Source organism: Antechinus flavipes, chromosome 2 (assembly GCF_016432865.1).
Source record: "Antechinus flavipes isolate AdamAnt ecotype Samford, QLD, Australia chromosome 2, AdamAnt_v2, whole genome shotgun sequence".
Taxonomy (NCBI): Eukaryota; Metazoa; Chordata; class Mammalia; order Dasyuromorphia; family Dasyuridae; genus Antechinus; species Antechinus flavipes.
The window spans coordinates 268,285,502-268,306,300 of NC_067399.1; the positions used below are offsets into that span (position 1 = coordinate 268,285,502).

Consider the following 20,799-nt stretch of genomic DNA (forward strand, 5'->3'; position numbering starts at 1 on the left):
GGGAGAGTTTATTGTTGGCTTACTAATTGAGAGACCCCATAGGGAGGTGAATTGTGCATTGGATTTAGAGTTAGGAAGACCAGGATTAGAATTCCTCTTCAGATACTGTGCCATCCTGAACAAGTCATACTACTACTCTGCCTCAGTTTTCTTATTTGTAAAATAGGGATAATAATCTCTACCTTGTTGTGAGGATTAAGTGAGTTTTGTATCAAAGCTCCCTGCATTTAACAAAAATGCTAAATAAGTCTTAGAGAATTGCTTAGGTTACTGAGCAGTAAAAGTGATAGCCAGTATCAGGGGTGGAACTTTGAATTACATCTTCCTGATGTAATTCTCACTCACTCCATGATCCCACATTTCCTTACATTATTATTATTATTATCTCATTATTCTCCAGTTTTCTAATGAATTTCATATAAAAATGATCCAGGGAACATGTCACTATCCTGCTAATTTATTTATACATTTAATGTTCAAAGGACTAAAGAAAATAACTGCTTTTTGTAGTTGAATAAAAATACTATTAAGTTATGATTGTTAATAATAATTAATCATTGTTATGGGGCTAAAATGGGAAACACTGACAAAATCCAATTCTACTGATAGGACTCTTAACAGATTTTTTAATATTGTTATTGAATAAGGTCACCTGTTCATAGGAAACAAAGTTTAAAATTCATTTCCTGTCCAACTCCAAATACAACAATTTAAAAATTACATCTTATTGGCACCAGCTGGATTTATACACCAGCACTTAGTACATCGTGAAGTCTCTAGATTTTTTCTGCAGTCATCATCAATTCTCATCATTGTGAAATAGTAAATAATCGCTCTTACCTTATTTCTCTAGAGTTCTCAATAGCCTGCTTCCATTTAAACAGACCTGTTTACCTAATAATAGTTTACAGGAATTTGTGTAGTGCTCTAAGGTTCACAAAGATTATCCTCAAAATAGCCCTATAAGATATTATGTTATGCCCCCTTTTTAAATGGGGATGTTGAGAATCAGAAAAGATAAAGTGACTGGGTCAATATCACATATCACATATTCTATGAGAAGAAAGGTAAGTATTTGAATCCAGATATTCTGAGTCCCTGAGTCCAGATACCATGTCTCCTCTGTGTGAATTGTACCTCTGAGTACACGAGTCACCTGTTCTTTTGAGGCTAGGTTGCCAAAAAGAAGATATGATCCCTTATGAATTGAAACTAAAAGAAATACTATTTAAGGAATCATTTATAGAGAAATCACAGGGAAAGAAAATGAATACAAGACTCTTATGACATGAAGGTGTCTTAAATATTTTCAGAACAATGATTGAGCTTTTGGATCCTAAGAATCAAATTATGGGGAAAGGAGGGGTAATCTGAATCCTTAACTTCTTCCATCTGTTTATTACCATTTGTGTGACCAGGTTACAGCTGAGCTCTGGATTTACTCTTTTTCTAATGTTTAGATTCGCCTCCATAATTTTTGAACTCCTTCCCAGAATGAAAAATTTCTCTCATCTTCATCCAATAATTACTAAACTTCAGCTTTTGCTACCTGTTTTCCAAGGGGCATAAACCACCTGTTCCCTCGCATTTAATCATATATATATATATATATATATATATATATATATATATATATATTATATATATATATATATAAAAATTCAGATTGCCTTTCCAAAAAGATGAAAAATAATATTCAAAAAAATCTTTCTCAAAGAATCCTGTTCCTCCTACTTGGAATAGATACATAATAATCTACTCAAATTTGAGGCCTGTGGATTCCATATTCCTGAAGTTGACTCCTTGTGGACTAATAAGTCTTTGAATAACATAATAGATTAGCTTGTATATATCCCTTCACTATTCTGGGTCTCAGATTTCCTAATTTGTTGAATAGAGAGAATTCTCAGAGTTCTCATTTAGCCTTTCAAGGAGTTATAAAATAATAGTAATAATTGTTATTATTATATTTATATGAACCAGGAGGGAAATAAAAGCAAATTTGTTTATTTTATGATTAATAAAATGTTAAGGAATTCTTTTCTGTAATTTTTGTAGGTGTACAACATGTAAGCACCATGCAAGTCTCAGACTGCATGGACTTGATTAGGGAAAAAGTTTGGATCAAGTCATGTATCTTATTAGTATCATAGCTTTTAGGGATGGACAATTCATATCCACGAGTTTGATCACATAGCCAGTATATAACAGGCTAGGCCTTTCTGACCCCTAGTCTATCTCTCCATATTCTATTCCCATACTGCCTCTTATAGATTAGAAAAATCTCAGTTATCTAAGACCCTTGGGAAATATATTGTGCTGAATAACTGGATAGCTAGATTTTTTAAAAAATAATTTAACCATTTTGGATGGAAATCTTCCCAGAATATATTACTACTTTCTTTCTTAAATAAGATGCACTGAATATAACTTAACCTTTTCTTGTTGGCTCGGGATCATCATTATGAAATTGCTGTGATTACTATGCTATATAAAGTTCCTTAAAGATAGGAACTGGTCATTTTAAAAAATCTTTCTAACTTATCTTGCATTCAGTCAGCATGCAATAAATGCTTGTTGGCTTTAATTAAGTTGTAATTCAATAAATCACTGGAGGCCTTTTGAGGAATATAGGGCTACAGGACATGATCCCAGGCTCATATAACATGCTTCTTGTTTTTGTGTGTACTTTTCATAGTGATACTATATTTTCCCTTGCTTTGACAACACAATGCTTAATACCCTATAAATGTTTAGAATTGTATGTAGAATAAAAGTAAGTAGCCTCTAAGGAAAGGCTTAGGGTCATTCCTGTATTTTATGTCCAATATGGATTTCTTGTTTTGCCTGCTGAGAGGCTTTTCTTTGTGTTATTTGGTTATTGTTAGCCATGTTCTTGGTAAGTGAGTTTACCATGGAGCTGAATCCTAGAAAAATGAACTGTTACTATAATGTGATAAATCAGTTGGGATATTAGTAAAGTACTTAGCACAGTGTCAATATGTAGTGTTGTTTAGTCATTTTCTCTCATTCTGTTTGGGGTTCTCTTGGCAAAGACACCGAAGTGGTTTGCCATTTCTTTCTCCAGCTTGTTTAACAGATAAGGAGACTGAGGCAAACAGAATTTAAGGTGATTTTCCCATGGTTCACACAGCTGGTAAGTGTCTGAATCCAGATTTGAACTCAGGAAGATGAGTTGCTTCCTGTTGGAAGATGAACCCCTAATCCTTGATCCTTTTCTCTGCAGCGCTGACTCTGCAGAGCTGGAAACCTGCCTCTCAGAAAGAACTACCTTGTTCCCTGTTTGCTGCAGGAGCCCTTGCTTTCAAGCATCTTCTACTTCTTTAAAACTTTGCTTCATTCAGGACATCACTTCCCAAAGGTGGCAGTGTTAAGATAATTCTGTGAGCAACAAGGCTTAAGTCATCCTCATATATGGACTTTTTTGCTGAGTTCATTTTCCTATAACTAACTGGTTGGTCCAGTTATCAGGGAAAGGTTAGTCACTCATCATTGCTTCAGCATTATCTTGTAATTTAGAATGAATTTCCTTTTCTTGGTATTCTCAAGCAACATGGAATGAATTAGAGCTAACAGAGTATTTCTGCCATCCTTTTAAGACAAAAGCATAACTTTTCAAATTTGGATAATAGGTTTTCTTAGTTTTTAATAGCTTTAAAAAAAGAAAACAGACCTGTGATTTTATATGATTGAAGAACTCCCAAGTTAGAAAGTCCCTTCACTGATATACAATAGTAATCTAGCCTGGCACATTACACATTTAATAAATAACTGTCAGTTGATTTGCTTCTAACTTAGTCTTACATACTTGCTTACCTAGTTGAGGTGACTAAGTAGTGCCAGTGAATTATAGTGCCAGACTTGATCAGAAAAACCCGAGTTCAAATTCTATCTTACTTACTAAGTGTGGTTCTGGGCAACTCATTTAACCTTTCTCAGTCTGTCTCCTCATATATAAAATGGGATAATTTTAATACCTATCTCACAGGGTTGTTGAAAGGATCAAAAGAGATAATACAAATATGATGCTTTATAAACCTTAAAGTACTATATAAATGCTAGTTATTGTGATCATTATCATCATTATCATTATATTCTTTATTATTATTTTTACTTGGAAACACTGAGTTAAAAGCATCTAGGTGACATAGTGAGTAGAGTTCAGCACTTGGAATCAGGACCTGAGTTCAGATTCAACCAACCTCAAACACTAGCTTTGTGACTTGAACAAATCATTTACCCCTGTTTGCCTCTGTTTCCTCATCTGTAAAATGAGCTAGAGAAGGAAAGGGCAAAACACATCAGTATCATCCCTGAGAAAACTCCAAATGGGGTCATGAAGGGTCAGACATGACTGAAATAATTGAATAAAACCAATGAGAGATTAAAGAACTTGGTTGGGAGTTCACAGGTGCTCTATTGCAAAAACAGGGCTTGAATTGGCATTGGTTTCCAAGGCCAATCCTGGATTCAGGTCTTCAATACCATTTTTTATCTATTAGTATACGAATGCAAAGTAATGTAAAGGGTAGAATTTTTTAATTGTCAACAAAAAGTCACAGGTGGCCAGTTTTTTGGATTCTGGAAACCATACCTCTTCCCAGGTTTATACATTTCCCTGTGCATTTGAGATCCAATTGGCAAAATAAATCTAACTCTATTGTGTGGACCTTTTCACATTAAAGATCAAACCTAATTTTCATGGCCTATGGGTAGGAGTTTGGATGCCCAGAGCAGTAGATTCCAGAACATGCCAGGAATGTCACAATAAGTCTGTATCCCTATCTACTCTGCTCAAAAGAATTCCAGCTGGGACAGAGACCACGAGTAGCCAAAGTGGAACTTTTGACTGCATTTGTTTCCCTCTGACGAGAAAAAAAACTTGAGAGGAAACACCAGACACTTTGGACTCCTTAATCAAATATTTTTTGGCTCCAATTTAAAACAAAAGGGTTGTAGGAGCTCAAAAAGCTCCAAGACTTTAAGTCATTAATTGTTTACATGACATTTCATGATGGGAGCTTTTCACTTTCCCAGCCTGACTTGACTGTTAACTTTAACCTCACCTTTTTTGCAAAAAAAAAAAAAAAAAAGGTTTTATTTTTTGTTTTTAGTGAGTTGAGAGCACCTTCCAGGAAAGTGAAATAAGACTTTTAATTCAAAAGACATTTACATCACTGTCTCAAATAAACAAGAATCTGCAAATTCCATTTTAGAACTTTGATCTTGTTAGCTACTCTTGAAGCATTTGTACAATATCATCAATAAACTGGTGGGAAATACTGCTGTTTCATAAGTACACTTGCTCTTTTGTTTTCTGCATTCCTCCTATTGCTAGGACTCAGTTTCTTTTCAAACATCACTGATAGTTTGCTTTCTTTTTTTTTAATCAATAAAGAAGATTGAATATGTTTCCCTGGTCTTTTCAGTCTTACCACTGCTACAAGATTAAAACAAGTAGGCATTCAGAAGGGTAAATTCATTCTTCTCTATCCTTTGAATTCTTTCTGGAGACTACTTTCTCATCTCTTTGCTTGAAATTAGGGTGTAGAGGGAGAATAAGAGAGAGGGAGAGAGAAAGGAGAGACAGATAGACAGACAGACAAACATGGGTGGGGGAGGGAGGAAGGGAAGGAGGGAGAGACAGTGAACTATAAAACATGTGCCTTTCTGTATTCTCCACAAACTAGGCACTTGCTCCTAGCTTAGAAAATAAAGTTAACTATATAGAACTGCTCATTACAAGTGACCTTTCGAGAATTAGGTATGTGACTGGAAAGTTATGGATAGTATCCTCTGATTCTTGGGAGCTTAGAGCAAGCTCAGAAATGCCTCAGCCTGGTAATCAGAAGATTTCAGTTGTCAAGCTGCCTTTGCCACTGGGACACGTTGGGAAATTGTAGGAGTAGAAAGTTGTTTTAAAAAGCCTATTGCCACACTTTGCCACCTGGTTAAGCATTTAATTCCCTTAACCTCTCTGGGCTTCCATTTTCACATCTATAATGTCAGAGGGTTAGATGAGATAATGTTTCAATTCAAAAATCCCATTATCTCTCTATTCACCAATAGAGTGGCCACTTAATGTAGCCTATATCCAACTGGCCTTAAAGCCAGAAAGAACTGGGTTCAAATCCCCCTCCTCTTCCACTTAAAGGGAATATTAGCTAGAGCAATTCATATAATCTCTCAGGCTAGACAAATTGAAAAGAAATTATGACTTGCATTTTTGCAAAGGGAGTTTCCTGACCCAGGAGTTCCCAGAACCAAAGAAATCATAGGTCCAATGTCTATCCTTATCACTAATGGTAGTCATTTTTGTTTTTAAGTTGAAATACTCACAGTCAGTGCAGAGTTTTTTAGCATGTGATTTCTGTTTTGCTTCACAAATGACGCGAGCTCTTTAATGTTTTAAAAATAAAAGGTGGGGTAGCATGTTTACTGATTATCCAGCTTTGGAGGGGGTTTGAGTGGGACTAGACGTGTTTCCACTGAACAGCCATTTCATGTCCTGCAGCTTATGACACTGTAGTTCACAGAGAGTGCATCATGTACTTGCTCTCTGAATTGTGGCAATGTGTGTTTTTGTTTTATTAAATCTTTTAAAATACTAGGCTTGTTGTTTACGATCCCCATATAGTCTTTGTTCTTTTTGGTGACTGGCTGGAACACATTTTCCCCCTTTGTTTAAAAATATTAGTGCCTTACTAGGGAACATGTTGGTCTCCAGAATGGCTGCATTATAAACTGATGGACTCTTCAGAGATTATATTAGTCCTATTGGACATAAAGATCTGAGACCATGTCTCAAAAATGCAAAAATAGATGAATTGTTTTTAAGAGGTTTTGTGCCTATATATCTTTGGTGCATACTGGAGTTTTCACAATTAAAGATGTCATTAGTGGAAGGGACCTTAATGACTGTTTAATAGCATCCCGAAAACAATTTCCAGGAGAGCCTATATGACAAGTAGTCATCGAGGCTTTACTTTGAAGATCTCTAGAGATAGAGACCACATTACCTCCCACATCAGACCATTCTACTTTGGGATGGCTCTCATCATTAGGAAAATTCCTTATATTCAGGAAATTCAAAAATTATTTATGTCCTGATCGCATAACTCTTTGTTGAGCATCAAGTATCAAGCACCAGTTATTCTAATAACATTCAATTGAATGAGACAAGGCATTTAGGCTACCTATTTGTAGGCGCTAACAGAGTTTTCTTAGGCTTCCATCCTTTTTATGGCATTAGTTTAAGTCTCTCACTGACCTCCAAAGAAGTGCATTACATGGGACAGACCTACAAAGTGTAAACAAAGTTCTAGGTTCAAGTAGAAGGCCTGTACCATACATCTTTTTTATTCAGAAATGCACACAATGAGGCTGCTATCCTAAAACTTCTGGTTTTACAGAATTTTAAAAGGTGCCATGGTAAGAACAGTTCCATTGTAGTTCTGCCCCATATGAGTTGAAAGAACCTTTAAAAGTCTTAATTTGCCTTCAAGAAAACTTGGCCATCCTAATGATGTGAGTCTCAAATAAACTGTTACATGACATCCTATTGAACTTGGTCCCATACATACAGTATCTAACAGCTCATCCTGTACTGTTATTTTTGGCAAGTTCACTATAGCATATAATAAATCATAGAATGAAAAAGCTTTTTGGCCAAACATTGTTCAGCCTGCTGTTAACGTAGACGACAGAAAGCGGTTCTGTTTTTAGACATCCTTTTACTAACCCAACATTCATAATTTATGATTTCACTGTAAAATTCCTGCAACACTACACCAAAAGTAGTGTTGTCCTTTAATTAAGTGCTCTCTGTAGGAAAAACGTGAAACTGATGTGCAAAACATATCTGTGTATGCAGTGATTGATCTTTATGAACCCAGCCTAAAGATCTGAACTTCCTGATAAATAGAAGAGTCTCTGGGGCTATTTCCTAAGTTGGCCTGGTAGAGATCAGTCCATGTTAACAATATTGGAGGATTTCTAAGACAGTTTTTGGAAACATTGAGAGTGGAAAATTCCTTTGAAAAAGTCTGTCTCTATATCTAACCACAGGTTGTTTGGACTAAGTCCTCATTTTCTTGATTAGAACATATTATCAAATTTCACTTTGATCATTAATTTATAGATACAAAGGATCTTAGAAGCCCATTTTACAGATAGAGAAACTGATATCTAGAGAGAATGAAATGCCTTATCCAAAGTCACCCATGTAGCATCAGAAACAGAATTCAAAGCCAGTTTCTCCAATTCCAAATCCAGTGGCTCTCTGCCCCACTTCTAGAAAGCATTGTTGGAGGGTGACGCTCTAATATCACTTAAACATGTTGGAATCTGGAAGAACTAAACAGGGACCTTTATCTATATGGAATAATAAAGGCATCAGAGGACTAAGAATATTTCTACAACTTTTTTTATTGTTTAAGAAATATTTCAAAGTTCTTTTTTTTTTGATGGAAAAAAAAGAGTAAAATCAAATACTTTTTAAAAAAATTTTTTCAGAAAATAAAAATTCTAAGCTTGCCTACACTAACTTCTTGCCATACAGCTTAGTCATTTGAAGCCACTTGCAGGCAGAGGCTATTTCCAGCTTCTTTGTATATTCCCAGCACCAGCCACACTATCTTTGTGTGTATTTTGAAAATAAAAAGCTATTATTAAAATTTTTAATAAATAAATGCTTGTTGAATTGAATAAACTCTGGATATTGGTTTCTCCATCTCTTAAATGTGTACCTCATTCATACCTAACTTTCTGAAGTACAGTTACGAACAAGTGACAGCATACATTAAACATTTTAACTTTCTAAGGAAAAAAGGTAAAAATCTAAATAAATCTAAAACATTGATAATTTATGATCACATTAATAATTAGAATAGCTAGCACATATAATGGCTTAAGGTTTTAAATAGCTAATATAATTTAATTATTTAATTTTTAAAATGTAATAAAATTCATAGGATGTAAGTAGCTCATATAATAGTTTTATGGTTTGCAAAGCACTTTCCAAAGCTCATTTTATCCTCACAAACACCTTGGGAAGTTTGTGTTATTATACCCATTTCACAAATATGGGAATAGATAGCCAGAGCTTATATGACTAATAAAGCGTTTAAGACCAAATTTTAATAGATCATGTGTTCTATCCATGGGCAGTTGAGCGGCTCAGCAGGTAGAGCACTGGGCTTGGACTCAGGAAGACTCATTTTCACGAGTTCAAATCTGGCCTTAAACACTTAGCAGCTGGGTGACCCCACTCATGGAACCTCTGTTTGCCTCATTTTCCTATTTTGTCAGAGGAAGTGGAAAAGGAAATGGCAAAGCTCTCCAGTGTCCCTGCTGAGAAAACGCCAAAAGGCCACGAAGAGCTGTGCACAACTGAAATAACTCAACATTTTATCCACTGTGCCACCTGGTTTTGTGGAAGTTCATTAATGCTAAATCTAAATAGCATTTCTAAGGACAAACAAAATACTATAGCACCCAAAGGTACTCTGTTTAGGATGTTTTAAATTGCTACATAATCATGGGTAAATCAGTAATCCTTACTGGTCCTTTGCATGAAAACTAGGGTGGACCTTGGAGGTCCAGCTTTCATTAATCTATGATTAATTTCCTTTCTCCAGGTAGTATAACTCTTTAAAATTCATGTTTTTTTTTCTCTTTCCCTCCCTTTTTCTTTCTTCATCTTCTTCTTTCTTCTTTCTCCTCTTTCTCCTCCTTCCTTCTCTCTCTTCCTTTCTCTCTGTCTCTCTCTCCCCCCTCTCTTTCTCTGTTTTTCTCTCTCGCTTCTCTGTCTCTGTGTATGTCTCTCTCTGTGTGTCTCTGTCTGTCTCTCTCTCCATTCCTCTTTCTCTGTCTCTTTCCCTCTCTCCCTCTTTCTTTCTCTCTCTCTCTCTGTCTTTTTTTCCCTCCCTCCCCCTTCCCTCTCTGTCTCTCTCTCTGTGTTTCTATGTCTTTCTTTCTGTCTCTGTCTCTGTTTCTCTCTGTGTCTGTGTCTGTGTGTCTCTGTCTCTCTCTCTCTGTCTCTCCCTCTTTCTCTGTGTCTCTCTGTCTGTCTCTGTCTCTGTCTCTCTCCCTCTTTCTCTGTGTCTGTCTGTCTCTCTGTCTCTGTCTCTCTTTGTGTCTGTCTGTGTGTATGTCTCTCTGTCTCTCTTACTCTCTCTTTCTCTGTGTCTCTGTCTCTCTCTCTCTCTCTCTCACAGATTTGGTCCTGGATTGGTGATCTATTGGTACGGATTCATTGAGGAGCTGGATTGTAATCGAGAAAGAGGCATCTTGCTCAAAGACTGCTTCCCCACTGACCTTGTCACCTTAGGCCAGAGCATAGCTCAGCCTTGACCATCCTGGAAATGACTCGAGGAGGAAGAGGTGAATCCGGAAGCAATTTGACTTTCCCGCAGTATAAACTGCTGGCAACATCTGCCCTGAACTTCAGCTGAACTCTTGCTGCCCGTGGTCACACCAGTACCTCTTCAGACAAATATCAAGAGTTTCTGTTTTGTTTCATCCCTTGTTGATGTGAGCAGCCAAGAACTACAGACATAACCCACTCATTATCAGCATTTCTGTCTCTGTCAAACAGTTGGTTTATAGATAGTCATAATCTTTCTTCCTTCCGGATGGTTTCTCCTTGCCTGTAGAACAAAAGAAAAAATGTGGAGGCTGAAAGGTGTGATTTTCAATTCTCCTCCTGGTTGCAGAATCACCCCCATTATTATATTTTTTTTCAAAGCTTCTATTCATTTTTTCTCCCTTCTCCTTTTCTCTTCCCATATACATATAGATAACCAGTATTTTATTAATGTAATGAATAGATCTAGTTCAAAAAAAAAACCTATTCCCCCTCCCCCACCCAAAAAGCTAAGAAATGATGTATGAAAATATGATTTCACTGTTAACTAGAATGGTCCATTGTCATCAGGTGGCACAGGGCATAAGGCGGGAGCTGTATTTAGGGGCTACATTGTCCACTCTGAACAGAGTTTCCTGGCTCAGGTGGCATTCAGCCAAGCTGTAAGCAACATTTTATGTGAATTTCCTCTTTTTTATAAGAACATCTGAACATCAAACGTGTTTATGGTGATCAATTTCAAATGTATTTTTCAGCACCACAATTACAGGGCTTCTACACTATACTGATATCAGGGATTGACTTTTGAAGGGAGGCAACTTAGATCCAATTAGAGGTTCTATCATAGACTATCTCAATATATCTTGAGAAAAAACAAATATGTTGTCCAATGCTTATGGGAATTAATAAGTGAAAACCAAATTCTCCCTTCTGTTTTCTACTTGTTTCTGATTAAACAAATTGCCCTAATAAGCATTAACAGCCTATTTGTAGTTAAATATAATTTTTTTAAAATCTCGTCTCAATTGTACTACAGAAGTTCTTTTTTAAGAATTGGACATTTTGAGATGAGAAAGAAATGAAAAGATGATCACACAAGAAAAAACCCACAACAAAAAAATCATTACATATTTGAATAGTTTTTAGTGATCATCATTTTAAAAGAAGAGAGGACCAAAGGCTCTTCAACCACTGTTTTCTTCTTTTAATTAGATACCTTGTAGAGCAGGTTTCATTCTACAAGCAAAGCACCAAAAGATGAATTATAACCTTCTCATTTAAAAAACCTAAAACCAGCAAGTTACACCCTTAGACTCTGTGAATACAGTCAAGGTGTATCAGTTCCCTTGATGACAGATTAATTTCTAAGCAGAGGTGTTCTTATAAATATGTCGCTTTGAAAATATTAATTAAAATGTTACTTTTGCAGATGCCTGGAACTCATTTTCATTCCTTACCTTTCTCAAAGATTAATTTTGGTTTTGCTTTTTAACCTTGTGGCAAAAATCTTCATACTACTGTGAACAGTATCAAGAAAAAAGAAAGGATGGAAGACAATGACAATAAGATGATATAAGTTTTCAAAAAAGAAAAATGCTAAATTTCAGAAATTTCAGACTTACTTATTGCAGAGGTTCTTAATCTGGAAACTATTGATTTGTATTTTTTTAAAAACATTTTAACATTTCCACCTAAATGGTTTTCTTGTCATCCTCTGTACTTTATTTTATTCATTTTAAAAGCATTACTCTGAAAAGGTATTCATAGACTTCACTAAACTGCCCAAGAGATTCAGGATCCCAAAGTATTCAGGACCCTAAATATATAATGTTTTAAGCCTCACCAGCTCAAAAAAGAAGAAGAAGAAGAATATACATGAGATTCATTCACTAGAGCAGAATTTTTTTCTTTCAGAATAAGTTGTTTATCTGAATAGATGCTGATAATCTTGTTAGTCCTAGTCAAAGATTTTTTTTATTTTATTTTAGATTAAACAAATTTATGACAAAGGTACACAAATAAATAAGACTGGCCTCACACTTTGTATTTTTTCTACCTGGTGCTCTGATGTTAACAGATTGTATATTGATATTGATGTTCTCAATCAAAGTCTCACTGTCCTCTGGATGAGGGAACTTTTAAAATTTTGTGCATTTGCCACAGAAAGAAAACTGGTAAAAATTGTACTTCTTGTAATGATTTCACTGGTAATTTTTACTGATCATTTTCCTTGTGGGAAAAAAAAAATAGTTGCAATTGTTTTACCTGCTATTTTTTTTATACACTAAAGCATTTGGGGTTAAATGACTTGCCCAGGATCACACAGATAGGAAGTGTTAAATGTGTGAGACCATATTATTACCTGCTATTTTTTAAGGATTTACAAAAGGTCAAAATGAGTGAGGAGTACTGACAAAAGCTTGTAATCTATGAGGAAGAAGGGGCTAGCTGATCATGTGAGGTCAATTCCAGTGTCCAAACTTATTCCCACAGGAAAATATGGAGACCTGGAGAAAGGGGAGACAGAGAGAGAGGAAAGGGAGAGAGGGAAGAAGAGAAAAAGAAAATGGAAGGAAGGAATGAAGGAAAAAAAAGAGAAAGGAAGGAAAAAAAGAAAGGAGAGAGGGAAATACCTCTCTCTAAATAAATGAAAACTTAATTGTTATTTCCTTTTTTTTAAATGTTGCAAAATACTCACTTGTGCATTTCTCTCAGTTTATCGAATATAAACATCAACTTTGAATAGAAGCAATGACTGCAGGGTTTTGGGTTTTTTTTTTTTTTTTTTTTTTTTTTTTTGTATATATAATCCTGTAGTCATTAGAACCTTAACATTGCAGCCAAATCCTGTTTTATGGAGTATTCTGCAGAATGTGCTAATGAATTATACCAACCCAGAAAACAGAAGTGCACATAAAACTGAATGATGTTCTCCCTGGCATATATAGACTTGCCAAGCATCTGCTCTCACAAACACCATGATAATGCTTTGAAACCTTGAAAATGTTCACATCGTGTAGCCTAAGCATGGAGCCAGATCCTCAATCCTACCCATATGATATTTAGACTTGATGGAAAAAATCTGCCCCTCCAAACTGAGACTGGAGAAATTCTGGAAATCGAGATGATTGTTGCCTTCCAGTGAGAAGGCAATATGTATTCCTATAAACTGTAATGAGTACGTGGTCCAAAGTAGGCCAAAAAAAAGGGGGAGGGGGAGTAAAATCAGCTGGTTCTTTAAGAGGTAAATATTTTCTTTCAAAATTCTAGAGACTTTTGAATGATAGTATAAGGTTTGAGTCAGCCCTGGAGAATGAAGTCAATTGTTTCTTTAGGGTCTAATAAGAAATAGAGTTCTGTTAACTCTTTCACACCATTAGGAGACAATTTAGTACCCTAGATGAAATTTGTTAGATGTTCCCTAGGGGACCCACATGTCTTAACATAGAACCCACAAGTGAACAGCTGGTTCAGATCCTGCTCACCCATCAATCAGGAAACATGTAGTGAGCACTTACTGTGTACCAATCAGTGTGTTCAACAGGAAAGCAGGCACATTGTTTCTTTTCAATAATGAACCAAGAACCATATTCTCCTATCTTGCTTGACTTGCCTCTTCTGCGGATACCATTGTTTGAATTCAGGTAACGTTCTTCCAACTTGATCGTGCCATTTCAAATATATTTCCATATCTTCTTGCCCCACCCTTTTTGAACTTCCTATTATTCCATGTTTTCCATCAGTATCCTTTGGCCACTTTTTCTTCCCACATGCACATTAATTACACTTTTTCTCTCTAGAAAATGACCTTTGGGTAAAAACACATACATTTCCTATGTCACATATTTTTAAAATACCAGATGATCTTTGGACAGGAAGGCAATTTCTGAGGCCTCTAGTTAACTCTCTAAGACTCCAGATTGTGGAGGGGGTGCTAACGTGCATTGCTGAAGGTTTCCTCATCCTAGAGTTCCTAACACCAATGAAATCACTGGCCCATGAAGTGAAGCAGATTTACCAAGATCACAAAGCCACTATATGCCAGAGGCAGAATTTAAATTCAGATCTTCCTGATTTTGAACTCTCTATCCTCTACACCATGCTCCATTAATAAAATTTCTAACCCAGATAAGATTGCAAATTGCCTACAAAATGAGATTGATACCTAGGTGGCTAAGGGATCCAGTGCTCAATTGCACTCATTACTGATAATAAATTTTCTGAATTAATTTTAAGATCATTTTGGTTTAATTATCTAGATAGGCAATAAACATTTATTAAATGCCTACTGTGTGCTAGGCACTATGCCAAGTTTTAGGGATACAAAAAGAAGCAAAAGACATCCTCTATCTAAAAGAAGCTTACAATCTAATAGGAAGACAAATGACCATTTGCAAATTGATCTTCCCTCCTCCATCAAAAAAAAAAAATTAAAACTATGTCAGGATACAATGAGTCAGAGGTCCTAAGTTCAAAATTCTGCCTCCAATGCTATGTACGTAACCTTAGGTAAGTCTTTGAAACTTGCTGAGCCTCCATTTCTTCATCTGTAAAATCAGAAAAATTAAACTCTGGCCTTCAAGTTTCCTCCTAGCCTCAGATCTGTGGTCCTATACAACTGACCATTAACATTCTTTGATAGGTTTGTTAGAGCTTCAACTCAAATCATATTTCCCTACAAAGGGAATCAAGAAGCTGACAATAGGAGTTTGGCAGCAACTTTTCCCTTTGTAGAGGATCTGTCTATCTGGACGATCTGTATAAAGTAAACCCTGCTTGGGTTCAGGAAAGGTCACATGTTACACAAAGTTTGGATACTCTCAATGTGTTACTCAAAACTAAACCTCCTGTGCATAGTAAACATTATTTGAACCTGTATTTTTAAGAACATACCAGGATCCCAAAGATTAAATAAGGAAGATGTAATTATGAACTAAATAATAAACAGACCAGCTTGGGCTCCCCTTGTGTTTTTTACTTTCCTGCTATTGTTTCATATACAACTGCTAGACAATGAGCTGCTTAGGTCAGGCACTATAAATTATAGTTTTAGTACAATAGTAATCCCCTAAAATTATTTCAGAGCTTGATCAAAGCACTTCAAAAAACCTATTTAAACTTTTCCACAGGGAAGAGGGAAGGGGGGAGGGGAGAAGATCTCCTTCCGATGGTTTATTCCAGTTAGCATGAAAAGCTTTGGTTTTGATGTGTTAGCTGTACCCTGAGGAATTCCAAGTAATCTATTAAATACACCATTTTTCAGGATAACCTACTGCTTTGTACCACATCATAATGTCAGGTTAAATAAATCCAACTTTTTATGTAATTGTTTAGTCATTCTATTAAATAATATTTGGGGAAAAAAACAGCAGACATGAAAAGTTTCTTTATAGTATTAGGAAGAGGTAATGAGGAACATTTTAAAACAATCTCATAGGATTCTAAACATTTGTGATTCTCAAAATATATATTAGGGATATATCATTAGCTACCCATGTCTTATACTAGAATAGATAGTAGTGGGATTATTTTTAATTGCTGTTTCATTTTTCTTGTTTTGACCTCAGTTTCCTCTTCTGTAAAGGGAAGAACACTATCCCCACTAGATTCTATGATCCTAAAAAGTCATATGACATATCTAGAAGTGAAGGGACTTGCTCAGGATCACACAGCTCATATGTGTCACCAGCAAAATTTGAAAACACTTTGCTTGACTCCAAGGTCAATTGTCTATCCACTTACTGTAGCATACTGTCTCACTGTCAATATGCAGCAATTGAATTATAATCAAGTATTATAGAGAATATAATTCAAATTTTTCCAAAATGTTTTCCTCCAAAATGGTTTGCCTTTTCCTTTTCCAGCTCATTTTATAAATCAGGAAATTGAGGCAAAGCAGGTAAAGTGACTTGCCCAGAGTCACATAGTCTGAAGTCAGATATGAAGATGAGTCTTCCTGACCCCAGGCCCAACTCTCTATCCATTGCACCACTTGATTGTCCTATAGACATCCTACTGGGCTGCAAAAAAAAAAAAAATGGCCTTACCCTTCCAAGGGAAAGGATAACATTACTATGCCAGTGTAATTTTTTTTTTTTTTTTTTTACATAAAGGCCACTTTGAGTTGCTAACATGAAATGAAATAAAGTCAATTAAGTGATAATTCAAGTTCTGGGTTTAATTGAGGGCTGAATATAAAGTCAATGACCATTAACCTAAACCACTCATGAATTCCCTGGAAGCCTCTTTGAATAGCAGTATTTGTTATAACCAACATTTTTTTTTAACCAAAAAACCTTTGTAATTTTTATATGCACTAGAAACAGATGAATTGTACAATAACAATTTAGTTTGTTATAGCAGCAGACTTTATATATTCCTTCAGTTTTACTTGGAACACCTTTCAGACCAAATATATGATGTCTATAATGAAGAATATTTGGTTGATTTCTATGAAGGGGAGCAATTTTCAAGGACTCAGAAGACAAGTACTACTCTTTTAAATGACCTTACAAATTATCAGATCCAGTAAACTAATTTCCTTAGCTGAAAGATGGGTATGTGCTTACTAGAAGCAAAGATAAAAAGCATTTGTCTATTCAAAGTTATTCTTTAATTCAGAAACCTTTCTTAATATTTTTGATCTAATAAAAACTTGATTGACATTTGCTTTGAAATGAGTATTTAATAAATGCCAAGAAAAACACTCATGATAGTATTATATTCAATAAATCAACTAATATTTGGTAAGTAACTCCTATGTCTAAGGCATTATGTTAGATCCTGAAGATACAAAGAATTAAAAAGTACACAACCCCTGTCTTCAAAGACATTGCATTTCTACTAAGAAAACAGTACTCAGATGAGTCAATAGAAAATATACCCAAAGTCATTTCAGAAGAAAATAAATATTAGTAATGGGGAAATAAGGAAAGATGAGTATTTAAACTGTGCTCTAAAGAAAACTAGGGATATATAGGCATCTTAAAATGAGTATGGATCATTTGTCCTTGCATCACACATGTATAAATGAAACTAGAGATGCAGGAAAATTTGGGCAAGTCATTTCTAGGCCTCAGTTCTCTCAGCATAAAATGAGAAAATTATAATATAAATGCTCACTATGAATCATTCTACCTCAAAGAATCTGACTTTATATTTTTCCCTTTTATCTGTTTGCTTTTTCTTTCTCATGGGTTTTTCCCCTTTCAGTCTAATTTTTTTACGCAGCATGACAAATATGAAAATATGTTTAATAGGACTGTTTTTTATTGAATCTATATGAGATTGTCTAAGGAAGGGGACAGTAAAGGAGGGAGAGAGAAAAATTTGGAAAACAAATTCTTACAAAAATGAATGTTGGAAACTGTATTTGGAAAAACAAAATACTATTGAGGGGAAAAAAAAAAGAATCTGACTATATTTTAAGGGGATACGCCCCTTCTAAATGAACTTTTCTTTATTTTCCCGTTTCAGAATCAGTCTTTTCTCCTGACAATCCTCTCCCAAACTCCTCAAATTGTCCAATAGATTTTTCAATTCTACAAATGTTGTCAATAAATAGTATACTCAGCAGATAACAAACTACAAGTAATAACTCCCAACTATGTAATATCCTAAAGTTTTCAAAGAACTTGTCTCAACCTACAAGGAAGCAAGGATGGACACTCATGAATATCATTTCTTCTATTATAAATACTTTCTTGAAATGGAAATTTATTATTATATATTTTGAATCCTTCCTGATGTTCTACTGGGTATATGACAATATTTTGTTTTGTTTTGTTTTGTTTTATTTTCCTTTTCTGTCTTTCTTTTTTCCTATTTTGTTTTTTCTTTTGTATTTGATTCAGTAAATAAATTTTTTTTTTAAAAAAGAACTTGTTTCAGAACTACCTTCTGCAATAGGTTGCACACATATTAACTACAGTTTATAGATTTGGAAACAAAGATTGAGGGTGGTTAAGATGGTGGCTTTTACAGGATTCAAACTCTAGTTTCCTGACTTCAAAGCCAATGTTCTAACTAATCCTTGTCTCCAACAAACAGAATTCTGAGGGCTATACTTTCCAGCAGATGGGTTGATTAAAAGAGAGGGTGTGACCAGAGGAGTTGCAAATGCTGCTTCAGTATCTTAAAAAAGATGCTTTATTTGGTCATTTGCCAAAGGATCCAGCTTCTGAGTTGACACTTTCCATGAACTATATGCTCATTTTCTTCAAAGTCATTAACTCAGAATATATGACTATTTGTAAATGCCAAAGGCAGTTGACATATTTCACCATAGCTAGGAGAGAATCATTCAACTGGAGATATAAAAGAAACTGGAAGTTCCACATTTCTTATTTGCCCTGAAGATTTCCTAGGATTGTTTATGAAAGGCCCCACAGATAAAGTAGGTATCCACTTGGAATTCAAGGAACACAGAAAGTTATGGGAACTTTATATGGGAAAGTTATAGAACATTATGTTCTCTTTCCTCTTCTTTCCCTCTGAAAATATGTATTGAATACATACCCCATTCATATTATAATGATAATGATGGAATTTTTAATCTAGTTAGGAAAACAATATAGAAGGAAGACCTGGACTTGTAATGTCATTACTTTAGGGAACTCCCAGATGAGGAAATTCCTTTTACCAACATCAGCCAACACTTTCTCAAAAATATAGTCTAGTATTTCCTTGAACTCTTGGTTATTAAACGACTAATCCAATATCACAAGTCGGCATTTGTCATATTTGAAACCAGCTCTTCCTCACTCCAAGCCCAGTTCTTTATCTACCATGGCACTGTCTCTTAAAAAAGCATATATATATATTCATACTTAATTGTAGCCTGCTTCAGGGAGGTGGGAAGGAGGAAAGGGAGGAAAGATTAAAATAAAAAGTGAACAGCAGGGAACTAAAGGAAGGAAAGAAAAGATAAGCAGTCATGAATATAATTTCTTCTATTATAGATTTTTTTGAAATAGAAATTTATTGTAACATATTTTGAATCTTCCCTGATATTCTACTGGGTACATGGAAATGTTTGGTTTTGTTTATTTTCCTTTTATGAATTTCTTTTTCTATTTAAGTTAAAATAAATGAATATATTTTTAATACATAAAAAGTTAAAACAACAATTCAACTCAGAAGAGCTTTTCACAGCTTGATTTAATGTAGCATAATAGAATAAAATAAAAAATAAAGAGAATAAAAATAGAAAAATGTAGCAAGATTGAATAAAAATAAAATAGAAGAGGTTATTAAAAGCACAAAAGTATGTAAACTAAAAAAAAGATTAGGGTGGGAGAGACAGTTCCCAAGTGTTTTGTCTACACAGGTTCTCTCATCAAATAAACTCATGCATTTCACATTTTTGTTTTAACAATAATGTATAACGACCTTTCACTTTATAGACAATTCCTCTTTGGAGACGATATAAGATACACATGAGAGAATAAGAATTTCTTTTAATAGATGTTTATCTTATATGGATAGTTTTCATAGAATATTTTTTACATAATAAATAAGGATTTAATATGTAGTTTGTCTTGTTAACACATAAATATCTTTGTAATACTGATTAGGGCCTACTTTTTAAAGTGATACTACTTTCTAGTTTAGGCGGATTAAAGTTATATTCTCATTTTTGAGATTATATCAATTTTTGCTAGCAATTTCCCAAAATATTTGTTAAGCATTATGTTGTTATTCTAAATAGCTATATAATTAGAAATGTTAGCTTTATCTATAAGGAAATAAAAAGATATTGAAGGAATTAGAATATGCAATAAGCAAATAAAACTATTATTCTTTGCAGATGTTGGTATACTTGGAAAATCAACTTGAAATAACTCATAACTAGATCAAAATTACAGGATATAAATTAAATCCATATAAGTCACCAGTATTTCTCTATATAGCCAACAAAATCCAGCAGCAAGAGATAGAAAGAGAAATTCCATTTAAAATAACTGTAATCAATACAAAATATTTGGGAATCTACCTTCCAAGATAAACTATATAGAACTACATGAGCACAATTACAAAATATTTCACAAAAATAAAGTCAGACCTACATGAACTAATGCTAAGTGAAGTAAATAGAAGAATCAAGAAAATATTATACTCAACAAGATTATGTAATGATCAACTGTGATGGACTTTACTGTTTTCAACAATGAGGTGATTCAAGGCAATTCCAATAGGTTTGTGATGGAAAGAATCATATGCATCCTGAAAAAGGACTATGGAGACTAAATGTGGATCAAAGCATAATATTTTCATCTTTTTCTTGTTGTTTGTTTCTTTTTTTTTCTTCCTAATTTTCTTCCTTTTGATCTGATTTTTCTCATGCAGCATAAAGGTGAAAGTATGTGTAAAAGAATTGCACATGTTTAAAATATACCAGATTTCTTGCCATC

At 34.6% G+C, this 20,799-nt stretch overlaps 1 protein-coding gene across 1 annotated transcript in view; it reads left to right on the top strand.

The window, feature by feature from the left end:
* CDIN1 (CDAN1 interacting nuclease 1) overlaps positions 1-12,588 on the top strand; it is a 264,630-nt gene extending 252,042 nt beyond the window's left edge. Inside the window, exon 11 of the mRNA XM_051977033.1 lies at positions 10,239-12,588. Within this exon, the coding sequence (XP_051832993.1) occupies positions 10,239-10,374 (136 nt within the window). The 3' untranslated portion in view covers positions 10,375-12,588. The remainder of the gene's footprint in view (positions 1-10,238) is intronic.
* Positions 12,589-20,799: the final 8,211 nt, after the last annotated feature.